Source organism: Ctenopharyngodon idella, chromosome 5 (assembly GCF_019924925.1).
Source record: "Ctenopharyngodon idella isolate HZGC_01 chromosome 5, HZGC01, whole genome shotgun sequence".
In the NCBI taxonomy this organism is placed as follows: Eukaryota; Metazoa; Chordata; class Actinopteri; order Cypriniformes; family Xenocyprididae; genus Ctenopharyngodon; species Ctenopharyngodon idella.
In genome coordinates, this window is record NC_067224.1 from 23,518,088 (window position 1) to 23,534,962 (window position 16,875).

The 16,875-nt window shown below is 36.3% G+C and overlaps 1 protein-coding gene across 4 annotated transcripts in view; it reads left to right on the forward strand.

Moving 5' to 3' along the window:
* The first annotated feature begins 1,472 nt into the window (after positions 1–1,472).
* Positions 1,473–16,875, forward strand: part of myo1ca (myosin Ic, paralog a) — a 32,533-nt gene continuing 17,130 nt past the window's right edge. The window contains exons 1-2 of one of the 4 annotated variants that reach the window (XM_051894223.1): positions 1,473–1,665; positions 1,825–2,013. Coding sequence is in view for 2 of the 4 variants with exons in the window: in XM_051894221.1 (XP_051750181.1) it covers positions 10,400–10,417 (18 nt within the window). In the remaining 2 variants the exon portion in view is untranslated. Of the gene's footprint in view, positions 1,666–1,703; positions 2,014–3,431; positions 3,456–10,035; positions 10,418–16,875 lie in introns of those variants that run through there. The other 3 variants (XM_051894224.1, XM_051894222.1, XM_051894221.1) reach the window with 3 other exon arrangements.

The following is a 16,875-nucleotide window of genomic DNA, read 5'->3' on the forward strand; positions in this document are numbered from 1 at the left end:
CAAATGTTGAGAAAATTTGTCTCTAAAATGTTTTCACTATAAACTGATTTAATTTGGAGCGAGAGATACAGGAGGAGTGGCTTTATCGCATCAGATACATGTCACTTTACTCACAGCTGATTGGTCGAGTTTGGGTTTGCGATCTCTAACCCAGAATAAAACCTGCTCCGGAGCAGGTTAGCCGTGTAGCGTCAGTTACCATAGCAACAAACCCCGCTAAAAACCAATCCACCTTCATAAACCCGAAAAACCAGAGTTTGCTCAAACTAATCTTGAACTTACCTGGGTAGAAACTGAAACCGGCTTTGTGCAACAGGCCACAGGACTCAGTTTTCAAAAAGTAGAAAAGTAGAAGACATGAATAGACATAAAAAGGTTTTTAAAAAAAAATTTTTTTTTTTTAATCACTAATCATTTTTTAGGTTTCAGGATTTTTTTTATACCAAACTTTGTATAAAGATGATTCTCAACTATGTTATGAAAGGTATAACAGAATGATTTGATATACCATTTTGCTTTATGCAATAGCCTACATGTGTAAAATGGCCATAAATGTTTGTTTTTTCCCCCATTATATACAATGTATCTACACGCTGTATGTAATTTGCATATTAATTTGTTTTTGGAGCAACATGTAATGAAAAAAGAAGTGTAATAATGGAAGTAATAATTGGCAATATTTTCATAATAATTTCTAATATTTCATAGGAATATTGATATATAATTTCTTTTCCTATTCATTCAGTCTCCCAAAATGACTGATAAACATGCTTTAAGTCCAGATGTCCTCTACAGTGGACATGTATGAAATCGATGTCCTGTTTCGTAACAGAAAGTCATATTTTGATTTGAAACCACATTTTCCCGAGACGTTGATTTATGACAAACAATTTGAAAATTAGTCAGATGTAAAAGATAATATTAAAATATGATCATTTTCCATAAGGGTGTTAAATTTGATCACTAAATTAATGTCAGACATTTTTAAAGACCAAGGAGAGGGAGTGGTCATGGTGAAAACATTTGGTATCTCTGAAAAGCCCTGAATGTGCTCTTTACAGGACACCCAGACTTAAAATGGTGACATGTAAGGTCTCAGAGAAATTCGCTAAAATATACTGTCCTCTACAGAGGACAAAACTCCATAGCTGGTAGTCAGGAGGATATAAAAGGTAAAAAGTGGGCTTACTTATGTTTAGCAGTTGTAGGTCATATCTTCATTGTGATTGGTTGATCAGGGATCAATAAGTGACCAGGCATTACTTGTATTATGAAAGCTTAAAATTTGATTGGTTTACACAAACAAACAAACAAACAAACAAACAAACACACACACACACACGCGCAATCTCTATTCCATTGGATGTAGGGTTTGAAGTGGTTAAAACACTGTTCTGCATAATTCAGCCACAGACAGCAGGGGGCGCCAGACTCTTTCTCCACACATACATCCTAAATGACTATTTTGACCGTTTTGCGTTCTCTTTTGAGTCCGGTAGTAAGCAATGCAGTACTGTTTTTTTTTTTTTCCTTTCTTTCTTTTTTGTCTACAAATGTTAATAAACCATTGCGCTCTGCACTGAACGTTTGAGTCCTAGGATGTTCTGGGGCGCCAGAGGGGCTGGACCGAAAATGGAAAACCATCTGAGAAAACAATTTTGTGGGGTGTGTGCGTTTCCCATTGTTTTAACCGCTCATCCGCGGGACAGGAATTCCACAACGGCTCCCGCCCACTGTCATTAGTAGTGATCGTAGAATATTTAAATTGCTCATTAACAAGTTAATTTGTTTATGTTTGTCTTCTTTCCTCTTTCTTCTATTTAGTCAGTTGTGTGCTCGCGCCACAGGTGGGCTGTGCTCTCTACACCTGTCTACAGGAATGACATGTGATGCCCGTGAAGCATCACTGAAGCGAAGCGGACCGTAGCGCGCGTCCTCTCTGCATAGCGCGAGCTTGACCTTTGGTGGACTTGAGGCTGCTGTGCTATTAAAACCAGACCAGAAAACTTACAGGTAAGACAAATGGCTCCTAAATGTATTTAGTAGCCTAATCTTTCCATCTAATCGATGATTGCTCCCTGAATTTGGTGAATTCTACAAAACCTTGTAGTTCGGCGGATGTCAGTTTAACGTTCCTCACCGTGTCTCGCGCTCAATGCTGCCAGTTAGCTTATTTCTAAGCGTCTTGTGGCAAGAGTAATTAGGACTAAAGAGTAATTACACCTCGATTGAATTAGGTTAGATTGTGTTTCACCAAACCGAGAAGTAGCCTAATTTAAAGCAACCCTAAACCTTTTCTCTTTTTTTAGGTGAATTACACCTAAAGATTTATGTCCTCATAAAAAAGGACAACCATGTCACTTTGTGTGCTCAAATGCCTCTTATTCAGGAATATTTAACTCATGAAGAAAAAAGAAAAAAAAACCTAAGCAAACTGTAATGTGTATGGGTGTTTCTTCACCTTCAGACATTTTTATGTCCTAGGGATTGATTTTTCAATAAGATTTAAACTTTTTTTTTTGTTTTGTTATGGAAATGTTACATTTAAACTGTCCTACAAATTTTTCATAATTTATTTTGCTTCATGAAATGACCTTCTTGTAGCATAGGCTACAGATTTATAGTGAAATAATTATAAACCGTTTCAATCTTTATAATGTAGAAAATATTTGTATATATTTTTACTCTATGACTATGACTATCCCACAGTTGTGGCATAATTTCCAACACAATGAATAATTTTACCTCCATATTCTTTTTTTCCAAAGTACAGTGACAGCAGGGAGTGTTTACAAAAAAAAAAGTTTAAAATGTAATTTCACCACATAATATATACAAAAAACAATAGTACATCATTGGAAATGTGGTGACATTGTGATGGAAATCAGAAAAAGTAACGGAAATGACAGAAATCTCTTGTCATGCATGTCCACTGTTAAAATGTTTTTAGCTGATAAATTAAGCTTGTGATTATGTGAATTGCATTTCAAGAGTTTCCGCTAGCATTGTCTAAAAATCCACAAACATGTTTGAAGAAACACCCATATAGCATATCCCCCCATCCCCGCCCACTTTTGGATAAAACAAATTTAAAAGCATGTTCATAAGTGATCTATACAGTTTGATCATTTACATGTTAATTTACACACAATTTGCATAGCTTAAAGCAATGCTGTACTTCATTACCTCTAGTGAACTGTTACAAAGCTGTCTATAATAGAAATGTTAGATCTCAGTGTGTTTCAAAGTTTGACCTCTGTTGCATTATTATGTGTTTGCAGCCTAAACTAAGCTTTAGTGATTACATTACACATATGTGTCCTTGTCTGAGTTTCAATCTACTTCTCTCACATTTCTTTTTCCATCATAGCTGGTCTAATGATTTTTAAATTAACATCAGTTTTGATTATTCCCAGATTATTCATATAGCATTGACTATCGTGAAAATGGAAACGGTAGGTATGGCAATTGCGTGTGACACTTTTTCAGTCGTTTTAGGATTTGTATCCTGGTAACTGCCTAAAGCATCTCTGAATGGGAGTTTTCATCTTGTATGTCACCCCAAGCAAAACTTGCCCTTAGAACTAATTCCAACTGTCTTAAATCTTCTAAATGTGATGCAAGGAATTGCACAGTTTATTGAGCAAGTTTACTTCACTGCCATATTGGTGACACCTGCAGGCAGCTACAGTATTTGCCTCATAACAAAAGTAGAACCCTATCAACTTCATCTAAATCAAATATAACACTGAAGTCAAATAAATGTAATATGAAAATTGCAATTCGAACAAACCTGGGAAGTATTATTAACATATTCTTCATTGTCAGAGAAAGCATGTTTTGCCATCAACATACGCAGTGCTGTTTAATGGAATGTAGCACTTTTGCAACTATTGCAACAAAGTATTTCTGCATTGCTCTGTTCCAAGCCTATGATATTACCAGGGGTCAAGTCTTGCGTTGGGACAGGGTGGGATGCAATGTAGTTGGCTCCATGAAACAGTCTAAGCAGGGAGCATTTGTAAACAACAAGCATTAATACTTATCCATGCATGATGGGTCAAGTAGAAGAAGAAATTAAATATTGTTCTCTTGCTTTAGAGAAACTCTGCTTGCAAGCATGATCTGCCATGTAGTGATTTGATAATTTCCATTATTTAAAGGAAGGAATTTGTTATAGGGTTATTTCACCCAAAAATGAAATTTTTGTCATTAATTACTCACTCTCATGTCGTACCAAACCTGTAAGACCTTTGTTCATCTTCGTAACACAAATTAAGATATTTTTGATGAAATCCAAGAGGTTTTTCTATCCTCAATAGAAAGCAACGAAATAACCAGATTCAAGGTCCAGAAAAGTAGTAAAGACATAGTTAAAATAATCAATGTGATTACAGTGGTTCAACCTTAATGTAATGAAGCAACGAGAATACTTTTTGTGCACAAAAACGAAACAAAAAGAAATGACTTAATTCAACAAATTCATCTCTCCCCTGTCAGTCTCGTACGCTGTTTATGTTCAGCGCTTCCAGGTTCTACTTCAGAACGGCAGCTCAGTATTGGCAGACGCTGTTCACGTGAGCAGCATGATGGATGCGTGTAATGCTGACGCAGGACCGGCCAATACTGAGCCAGCATTCGGACGTAGATCCTGGAAGTAGTGAACTGTGTTCACTGCGTCAACTGCATACGAGACTGACAAGGAGAGATGAATTTGTTGAATGTAGTCGTTATTTTTGTTTTGTCTTCACGCACAAAAAGTATACTCGTCGCTTTATAACATTAAGGTTGAACCACTGTAATCACGTTGACTATTTTAATGATGTTTTTACTACTTTTCTGCACCTTGAATGTTGTAATTGCTTCCTATTAAGGATTTTGTATTTTTAGGGGAATTTATGGTACTAAATTATATTTATGCTGTAGTTATAATCCATTTATTCACTTTTTGAGCATAGACCTGAAAATAAAATTTCCAACTTAAACTTTCTAAATTTTGAATGCTTTAGAACACAGACTTAATTTTGATCTCTTTTCAAAGACGATACTTGGCAAATTATTGCTGAAGTGAAAAAAGTTTTAAAAAGTTAACAAAAAAAGTTACAGAATTTTATGTTTATTGTTATGAAAAATGCACAGAAATACTATTTTAAAAGCAAGAAAATCAAAGCCATAAATCTAAACAAGTTATGTTCCAAATTTGAGCTTGATATCTCAAAAAGTGAGCTTTCAGTAAGAATTTGTTTGGCTGCAGTACCAAAAGTTCTAACTAGATGAAATGAATCTCCCATTCATTTCCAATGTGGTCATTTTTGATCGCAAGGAGCACAAGTGTGACCAGAGGGTTAAGAACATCCACAAAAATTGTAATTCCTTGAAAAAAATCTACTCAAATTGACTATATTTCCATTACAGCATTTCTTCTGTGTGGTCTTGTGGTTAGTTACAATAAAGACAGATCCCAGCGTTTGCCTTTATTTTGTTTAGTCTGGATTTGTGTCATCTGTACAGTGAATCTAAAACTGATTTATACAGTTAACATACAAAGATGCCATGTCTGCTCAGAGATGCTTTCAGTTAAAAGTGTGATGATTACTTGAATAAGTGCTAGAAGGTATTTGTGTGTGTTTTATGTGTGTAAGTCTGTTTTTCTAGTGATCAGCGATGTGATGATAGTTCAGGTGGGCAGTACAGGATGTTTGTGCATGTGTTCTTGTATGTGTACATGTTTGCTTTTAAGTGAAAGACACAATTGTTTATGTAGAGAGGGGAAATGCCAAACCATGCTGAAGCAAAAACAAGACAGCAGCTCTGAAGTGAACCTACAGCACACACACAAACTGTTTGTGTATGTGTGAGTTTGAAAGGGCATTGCATGAGACTGAAGGGGGTTGGCATGAGTTTGTCTTTATCATGTGTTCATCACCAGATTAATTATGTACTAGATGTGTGTGGGTGTGTTTATGTGTGTTTGTTGTCTGCTTCCATGGTTACCATGTCCATCACTGCTGCATGTTTTCTATGTCTGATGCTGTGAATAATTCATTCAGCTCTTGAGATGGCAATATGCATGATTAGCTGCTCATTGATATCCGTTAGTAGATTTGCGTTTAAATTTGAATAGGAGATTATGAAAGTGTATACTCTCAGTATTCATATTATACGTGGCATGCTGGATTGATTAAAATCTTCCTGTCTCCCTCCTGCTTTTCACGAGCCCTATAAATATAATTTATGAGATTATCAGGCCTTCCACACAAGCCAAGTGTTTCCAACTCTATGATGGTTTGGCTAAACGCAGACAGTCAGCAAGTCTGGAATGATTTTTAAAATACAGACAAGAGGAGAACGGAGTGATAATTCTTGAACCTTGATCTTGTTTTTTCCCAGTTTTTTAAGCAATGTCACTCTTGCAGTCTCACTCTTGTACTGAATATCAGCATGGCTTTAATTTGGCCTCTGGTAATCACAGCTGTGCCTATACTTCTGCATACAGTACAACAAAGTGAGTGTGATGTCTTGCTAGGTCATATGTTTTTTCTTCGCTAATGGTTTGCAGGATCTCTCCCGCATTTGGCCTCAGTGGCCATCGCAAATTCCAGCTGCAACACAATGTGTGGAATTTTTGAGAAAATTACACACAAAATTAAAGTAAAACATTGTTTATATACAGTTTCTCACAGAAGTGAGTACACCCTCACATTTTTGTAAATATTTTATTATATCTTTTCACGTGACAACACTGAAGAAATTACACTTTGCTAAAATGTAAAGTAGTGAGTGTACAGCTTGTATAACAGTGTAAATTTGCTGTCCCCTCAAAATAACTCAACACACAGCCATTAATGTCTAAACTGCTGGCCACAAAAGTGAGTACACCCCTAAGTGAAAATGTCCAAATTGGGCCCAAAGTGTCAATATTTTGTGTGACCACCATTATTTTCCAACACTGCCTTAACCCTCTTGGGCATGGAGTTCACCAGAGCTTCACAGGTTTCCACTGGAGTCCTCTTCCACTCCTCCATGACAACATCACGGAGCTGGTGGATGTTAGAGACCTTGCGCTCCTCCACCTTCCGTTTGAGGATGCCCCACAGATTCTCAATAGGGTTTAGTCCATCACCTTTACCCTCAGCTTCTTTAGCAAGGCAGTGGTCGTCTTGGAGGTGTGTTTGGGGTCGTTATCATGTTGGAATACTGCCCCGCAGCCTAGTCTCCGTAGGGAGGGGATCATGCTCTGCTCATTCATGGTTCCCTCAATGAACTGTAGCTCCCCAGTGCCGGCAGCACTCATGCAGCCCCAGACCATGACACTCCCACCACCATGCTTGAATGTAGGCAAGACACACGTGTCTTTGTACTCCTTACCTGGTTGCCGCCACACACGCTTGACACCATCTGAACCAAATAAGTTTATCTTGGTCTCATCAGACCACAGGACATGGTTCCTTAGTCTTCTTGTCTTCAGCAAACTGTTTGCGGGCTTTCTTGTGCATCATCTTTATAAGAGGCTTTCTTCTGGGACGACAGCCATGCAGACCAATTTGATGCAGTGTATGGTCTGAGCACTGACAGGCTGACCCCCCACCCCTTCAACCTCTGCAGCAATGCTGGCAGCACTCATACGTCTATTTCCCAAACACAACCTCTGGATATGACGCTGAGCACGTGCACTCAACTTCTTTGGTCGACGATGGCAAGGCCTGTTCTGAGTGGAACCTGTCCTGTTAAACCGCTGTATGGTCTTGGCCACCGTGCTGCAGCTCAGTTTCAGGGTCTTGGAAATCTTCTTATAGCCTACGCCATCTTTATGTAGAGCAACAATTCTTTTTTTCAGATCCTCAGAGAGTTCATGAGGTGCCATGTTGAACTTCCAGTGACCAGAGAGTGAGAGAGCGATAACACCAAATTTAACACACCAGTGTTGCCACATGAAAAGATATAATAAAATATTTACAAAAATGCGAGGGGTGTACTCACTTCTGTGAGATACTGTATATGGGTCATTGACGAATAATGTTTTTAAAAGTGTAAAAAAACATAATGGAGATATAATTAATTTTGAAGTTTTATTAAGTGTTAACAATGAGATTATGTGATTTTTATAATCAGTTAACACTGCTTTTGTCATTTTTTTACAAAATGGGCAAAATTTGTAACCAAAAAAGTCATCAAACAATGCTAACAGGCTGATATCTAACTAGCTAGCTAGCAAAAGGACAATCAAAAATGTTATATTTAGTACAAGTTTTTAAAATATTACAACATGTTCCATGTTTTATAGCGGTTGTACCGAATGACCTGATGTTTCGGGACATGCGTATGAGCAAGTGAAAACATGAATTTTTCAAATAGTTAAGAGAGAGTTAGTTACTTTGCTTTATGACCATGTGGTCCTTTGCAGGTGTCTGAATAATGTCACATCCTGTCACATGATGTTGACAGCATGACTTGATCCAAAATGGTCTCTTTATATTGGTTACTCCAAATGACATACATGAAATTCATTTTTCCTGACATTTTTTGTCATAACAAAGCAACGACTTCTACACATAATTTTAATACCATTTTGCAGTATGTTGATATATGATGTTATAAAATCATGCCACAATAAAAAATATATACATTTATTACATTTTAATATATTTTTAACCACAAATGAAACGGCTGTATTGGCCTTTAGACGATTAAACCGAATGACCCTTTGACACTTCAAAATCTTTTAAATACCTTTATATGTAGCAAAATATAATTAAAACCTTTTGGATTCAATAAAAGAGATCTAGTTGTACTACCTTACATACTTGATGTCATATCTTTGTTTTTTATTATTATTAAGGCCGTTGGACAAAAAAAATGACCTGTCACATCATTGACCCATATACTAAAATGTTATGTTTACTGTATACTATATAATTATGTAATTAGTTATGATCAACAATTTGACAGAAAGAGTTTGCTAATACCACAGTTTGCAACGGAAGAGTACTATATCGGAAACATACATAGCACTAAGATTTTAGCGGAACTATGTAGGCAGTAGGTTTGCATATAGTCCATTAAAATAGTTCTAAAAGAATTATCAGTCTTTACATTTTGCTTAGAGTATGGCAATTTTCCTTCCCTGCTCAAAATGTTCTTTAATAACTCTTTAATTAACTTCAGGTTTTCATCTTCTTGTTGTCAGCCCGCTTTGAACCTGGAGTGTGAGAAAACACTGAGAATATTTTTTTCCTCACAACTGTGCGAATACTTGCACTACAAATGTTGAAATGTCCTAGTGCTGTTGTAATCTATATGAGTACTCTTTAAGCATTGCTTGTCCAATGTAACTGTGGTAAAAAATGAGCTTTTGGAAGGCTTAGTTGTGTTTGCAGTGTCTCTGTGCTTCATCTGTTTGTAATTTTAAGAGAGAAAAAACAGGCCAAAAAAAGAAACAAATAGTCTTTTGCTGACGAATGATATTTATGCATCTGACAGCTATTCAGTGATCATTTGTTACAAATGTGCCTGAGCGTGTGAGGAAAAAGAGGGAGGACTGAAGAGGGAAAGAGCGAAAGGGAGGGAGGAGAAAAAATGTTTTGAGGTTGAATCATGTGACTTTGTTTGGCCATTTTAATAGCCTATAGTCATAGTTTGCGTGTAGTGTCAGCGATCAGAAGATGTTAGACTATTTTTCCTGACTCTCTCTCTCACTGTTTATTTACTTACACAAGTTAGATTGTGTATAAGTTAAACGGGCAGCCCTAACAGGCAACCCCTTTTCCCTTCCTTGATGACTCAGCCCTGCTTTTTTTCTGTGTACAGAGGGAAAGAGAAGGATTACAGATGGTGGAAATAGAAACTAAGAGATCTACTGAAAGTAGGAAAAAGTGAGGGAGAGTCTGACAGAGATTGAATTACACAGTAATGCAAGAAAGTTTGATAACGAGAGAAAGAGAGAGAGAGAGAAAGAAAGAGAGAGAGAGTGTTGTTTGTGAAGTTTTTAAAGTGGTCTTTTGACTAATCATCTGTGGGTGGGGCTTTGGGTGTGGGAGATTGTCGTCAAAGTTTTCCCTTCATGGACTTCTAGAGCAACAGAGAACGAATACATTTGTTTTATTTCGAGAGTGAGTGAGAGAGAGAGGAGAGCTCTGTTAGTGTTCAAGCGTAGAGGATGGACCGTGAGCATGTATGAATATGGATGTGCCTGTGCTTCAGTATATGACAGTGTTGAAGATTTTGGAGTGTGTCACATGCCGAGCCAAAAGGAATACCTGTATGTGATAAGATGCACACACAGACTTGTCAGAAACACCCTGAAGATTATTAGTGCATAAACACCAGGAGTAAGGGATTCCCTTAAAGAGAAAGAGAGAGAGAGAGAGAGAGAGAGAGAGAAAAAAAAAGAGGGAGAAGGATGAAGTACCGCCGTAGGGTAAGACTTCTTGTTTTAATTACATCTGCCTATGTGGGTGTGTCGTGTATGTCTGTATTCCTGTGTTCAAACAGTGATGTTTTAGTTTGTAAAGGTGAAAACCAATGTCCCACTTGGTGATTCTGGTGTATATAATAATAAATGGTGGATTACAAACATATTTTTTCTGATTGTTTGAGTGAGTACAGAGGTTTTGTTGTTGATTTGCCACTCCTTTATGCACAGCATGTCATGCATAGCTCTGGTGACACATATCTTTCCTACGAGGCCAGTCTGCCTATCTTATTGTCCAAGCCAGAGATCACTCATATGGGCTGCAGAACACAAAACGGGCCTTATATGGAAGAGCTGGAGACATATAAACTCAAAAGCCCAGAGAAACGGCTCAGTGCCAGATTATACAGCAAAGCTGTAGTACACCTCCCTCAGGGAGTACAGTACACACATTCCCAGCTGTAGGAATGGTGTCCACAGACTGCTGCTTTTGAAATACCACATAGAGCACTCAAACTTAATCAGAATTCTTTGTTGGATAGACAATGTGTGACACAAACATACAGGAACTCTGGATTTGAGTCGCACAAGCAACTTGATCTCTTTTGCATCTGATGTTGTGACCACATTGAATTTGTAGTGTAAATTCTAATCTGTCCTGATGAATCCTGGGCAGCAGCTAAGGACCATCTATACTCAATCAATCAATCAACCTTTGCACTAAAACAAAGGTTTTAAATGTTGGTTATGTGCACATTTAAAATACAAACAACTTTCTGTTTGAAAAAGAAATTGGGAAAGCCCATATACTGTAGACTTTATAGAACATATTCAGTATTACAAGTACAACAGTGTGCTAAATTCCCGCCTTTTTTCTGTGCTTTATCAATATGCACACTGTAAAAAATAAGTTGAGAAAAGTAAAAAAAAATTGAGGCAGCCAGCTTCAGGACTATATATATATATATATATATATATATATTTTTTTTTTTTTTTTAATTGTAGTAGGTCAGTAAGCTTGCATTTTAAGTTGAGCATTAACTTTACATGAAAGTGATGTAGAACTTTCTTAGTTTGCCTAAATTGTGTATCAGTTTGCTGAGCAAATGGAAATGGTTACAGTATAAAGAGTTACTTTCTAGACCAATACAAGTTGTTAAACTTATTGAAATGGAAGAAACTTCACTGAAAAGAATCACTTAAACATAACTTTTACAACAAAATATAATCAAAAACACTACATAGAGCTAAAACATCTATCAGTTATGAATATCAATTATTTATGTCATTAAAAAGTCCTCATGCTTTGACCAAAACCACACGTTTTCAAATGCATCATCAGTGAGCAAACTAAGCATGATTAGCAGTCTCACCACCAAACTTGACATAGGTTCTTGCGGTTTAATATTTTACATTTGTTCATAATGAGTGGCCTAAAAGTTGACTTTAATTTTTACGTAATGTCAAACTTTAAAATAGCATTTGTCTGAGAAAATGGAAGTTGGATTTTTTTCACACTGATTTAGAAAGTGATCTATGCAGTCATGCATTTAGTGACCCTCCCCTTGATGAAACCACAAGTATTCACAGGAGGCACATTTTAGATGCATGTAAACACCAGGTGTAAACAGTAATGTGTCTCGGCTGACCACTTGTGATTCGATCACCCGGGGCAGTTGTTAAAGGGTTAGTTTACCCAAAAATGAAAATTCTGTCATTTATTACTCACGCTCATGCCGTTCCAGACCCATAAGACCTTCGTTAATCTTCGGAGCGCAAATTGAGATATTTTTAAATCGGATGGCTCCGTGAGGCCTACATAGGGAGCAATGACATTTCCTCTCTCAAGATTCATAAAGGTACTAAAAACATATTTAAATCAGTAACAATAAATTTGTTTTTTTTGGCGCACCAAAAATATTCTCGTCGCTTTATAATCTTAATATTGAACCACTGTACTCACATGAACTGATTTAAATATGTTTTTAGTACCTTTATGGATCTTGAGAGAGGAAATGTCATTGCTCCCTATGTAGGCCTCACGGAGCCATCGGATTTAAACAAAAATATCTTAATTTGTGTTCCGAAGATCAACGAAGGTCTTACGGGTGTAAAATGGCACAAGGGTGAGTAATTAATGACAGAATTTTCATTTTTGGGTGAACCAACCCTTTAATTCCTGTGATCGTGAGCTTGGCCCACTCTTGCAGACCTCCATCTGCCTTCTTTCTGCAACTAAGCTGGAGCCGAGCTTGGGTGTAAACAGGGCCTGAGGTAAATAGAATGGCAAAAAAGATCCTGAAATCCGGTGGACCACATAACAGCATGAACACAGAACCAACTGTATGTAGTATAGACTTTTTTTGTGGTCATCTGCTGCTCAGCTGTGTGTTGCCATCTTAAGTTGGTTCTTTATTATTGCTTGATTAAAAAGTTGCTTTCTCTAATAATCACTTCCACCTATCAGCTCTGCATCTTTGAGCAGACCTGCTCAATACATTCCTCCAGCTGAATAGTTTGTGGTATCTGCCTACTTGAAGTCTCTGTTGTGACATCCATGCTGCTTTTTAGAGAGGTCCTGTAGCTCCTTTAAGAAATTCTTCATGCAGGCAAAGTCTGAGAGCTTGTACCCTTGAGCTGTTTGAGCAATCCTCACATTTGTCTTAGCAACAGTTTGTATTGAGCCCCTATTTTGCTATGCTTAAACTCCAGCAGCTTGGAATATTTTTATTTTATTTTTTTATCTATTGCAACATTTCTTTCTTGTCAAACATACATATCAGTATTTTGTCTCCGTTTATCGATGGTATTCAGTTGACTAGTTAAGGGTGCCTTTTTCTTTTATCAGTCTACCATGAAATTGTTGCAAGTTACCAGGCTGCTAAAAGTACTTCAGAAAAAAATTCATTAAGTCTTTCAAAAGGGGTTTTATTTGAGAAAGTATACTAATGTGTACTACAGAGAAGTGAATTGCACCGCCTCGCAAGAAGTGAATCAAACTGACTCTCCTCATATTCCGCTTGATTGGCTGTTTGCTGCACGTGTCACACTTTTAGGTGGACGTGCGTCAGAGTTATTTACACACTCTAGATCAAACCCTGAGTTGACAGAGAATGTTAATATCGATTGCTGTGAGCCTGTTGAACCTGATCTAAACCAGGTCATATTTGTATGGTTTTGTCAACTCCAAACATACTCTGAAACTCAGAGCTTATTCAACTAGCTTCATGCAACAGGCCTCTGGATGTTGCTGTGCCAGTTTTGGAATTTGTTACCACATTGTTCCACGTTGGTGTATTATATCATATGGCAAAAAATATAATTTCAAAAATATTTTTAAACATATTTCAAAATATATTTATGAAACACTTCAAGAGAGTCTGCACACTCTACCAAAGAAATCATCAAATGCAAGATAAAAACAACTTTACTGAAAAAAAAAAAAGTAAAAAAAAAAAAAATATTTGTTTTTTTTCAGTAAAGTTTTGTTTTTTAATCTTGCATTTGATGACTTCTTCTTTGGTAGAGTATGCCAAACCTCATTTGGACTTGTTTGAAGGTGCTGTGAGTTCCTGACTACTCTCCGAAATATATTTTTGTAAATATATTTTCTGCCAATTCATTTTTGGCCATTCTTTTTGTATATTTTAGAAAATATATTAAAAAAATTATATATATATATATATATATATATATATATATATATATATATTAAAAGCATTTAAGATATATTTCAAACAAGAAATACATTTGTCATATTTAAAGGACTTTTGTTTGTTTCTACATGAACATATAACACATTTAAATAAAAATCAGCAATGAATATACTTTACAATGTTCCAAAAAAAAAAAAAAACACCCTGTCACACTGCAAAAATTGTTCAGGAATAGTTTAAGGAACATGACAAAGAGTTCATGGTGTTGCCTAGGCAGGTGATTTTAATGTTGTGGTTGATCAGTGTATTTTAAAATGTATATTTAAATGATGGATACAAAATATAGTTTTGATCTCTAGTAGGCTATTCCATCCATTTGCATTTAACCTAAACGCAGGCTACTATAAGATTGGAAATGTATTTTCTTGCGGCTGAAATACAGTTTGAAATAGTGCTTGGCGGTTTGACCAAAAATCTGTATCACGGTTTTTTTTTAAGATTCTGGCGGTTTCACGGTATGTCACGTTTGTTTTGTTTTTTACTGGACTTTTATTTTGCCATATTTTACTGTCAGGAGTACAGGGAATATATTATATAAACATTGTTAGGACAAATAATTTTTTTTTTTTTTAAATGTAATAAAATCAGTTCATAAAGCTAACAATTTAATTTAAAATGTAATCAAATTAATTTAATTATTTAAAGAAATTAATAATATTAATAAGTAATTAATAAGCTATATTTTTACTGTGCAATTTCTGTAATTTCAATTAAGACCTTTAAGTTTTTTTTAATAAACGGTGTTATTATTATTATGATTATTATTATTATCTCTATTCATCGATCTACATTCGATTGTACAATAGTATATTTCTGTTATTTCAAGTTATACCAAACTTTTATTTTGAGAGGGTCATGAAGACCTTTGACTTCCTGTGTATATGATAAGACAAATGTGGATAGTTTTATTAAATTAAACAGTGAAATGTTCTTAAAGTGACTCTAAGAGCAGCTCTACAGATGAAGTTCATGTATAGTGAGTGAGACAGCAGACACTGAAATCATTGCGAGCTTCAGTATGTGCAGTAGTAGACGAAAATGCGGCGCTCATTCATACAGACTTCAGTAGTAGTAGTAGTAGTAGTCAATAGTAGTCTTTTTTAGCTTTAATATTCACAGACACTAGTCCGTATTGATATCTGATTCATTGTACAGCCCTACTTTGGATTCATTCGTCCAAAAATTGCCAAATTCTGTGACGCTCCGCTTTATACAGTAAGTTGTATTTGTGACTGGATTCCGTGATTTCATCCATGTTTTCTGCATCGCAGAAATCTTATGGCTCTACATGGTATTTGCAATATTAAAGAGAGTTAGTTTTGTGAGTTATTTATTGTTGTGTTATAAAGTTGTTTCCATTAGTGTAAGAAGGGTATGCAGTTAATAGAAGTCTGCTCTCTATAGACTCTACATAGCGCTTCATGGCCATTGAATAGATACAGCAGCTGTTTCAGCTACACACCGGTATGGCGGTTTTTGAAAAATACATATCGGTCTCGAAATTGAAACCGGTATGCCATATGAACCGGTATACTGCCCAGCACTAGTTTGAAATATATTTTGGTATATGAAGCTTGAAACTAAATATATTCTCAGTTTCAAAAATATATTTAATTGAGCTTCACTGTGTACAACATACACTATATTGCCAAAAGTTTTGGGACACCTGCCTTTACGTGCACATGAACTTTAATGACATCCCATTCTTAATCCATAGGGTTTAATCCCCCCTCCACTAAACGTTATACTTGGCACAATGCAGTCAGGCAAGTACCGTTCTCCTGGCAACCGCCAAACCCAGACTCGTCCATCAGATTGCCAGACAGAGAAGCGTGATTCGTCACTCCAGAGAACAGCTCTGGCCATGGAAACCCATTCCATGAAGCTCTCTACCCACTGTTCTTGAGCTAATCTGAAGGCCACACGGAGTTTGGAGGTCTGTAGCTATTGACTCTGCAGAAAGTTGGCGACTTCTGCGCACTGTGTGCCTCAGCATGTGCTGATGCACTACAAATGTTTGTAGAAGCAGTCTGCATGCCTAGGTGCTTGATTTTATACACCTGTGGCCATGGAAGTGATTGAAACACCTGAATTCAATGATTTGGAGGCGTGTCCCAATACTTTTGGCAATATAGTGTATATTTAGCATATATATTTTGGCCAGATTTTTTTTTTTTTTTCTTTGCAGTATGGGATTGTTGCATCTTCAGTCTAATTTTCCTGACCCTTAACATCTCATATACAAAATAAACTGTAGTTGTTCAGTTTATATGTCAGTCACATGGCCCCTACCTGTCTAACTCTTTGCCACAGCAAGCTTTAATCTGGACCAGTATTCATGCTGATAGTCAAAAATCAGGTGCTGCATTCATTGCTTGGTCATTGAGAATGCATGTAGCCAAATCTGGTCATGTGACTGAAGAATTAAAGTGACTACTAGACTACTACACTTCAAATTTTGAACTTGCATTTGGGAACCCCACATAGACATTTTGGGAAATCATTTTGAAATCAGTATTTATTTTTGCAATTTTGTTTGAGGTTATTTGTTTAGCACAAAATAACACACTTCACCTTTAAATAAGTAAATAAATAAATGGAAAACTCTGCACTTCGTTCCTAAACAAGCTCCTAAGTCCTACAAAACCATTCCAAACTTGGCTTTAGTTGAGCTAATGAATCTTCAGTCTGTCAAATCAACAAAAACAAGTATTGTTAACAACACTCAAAATCAGAAACTGATTAAAC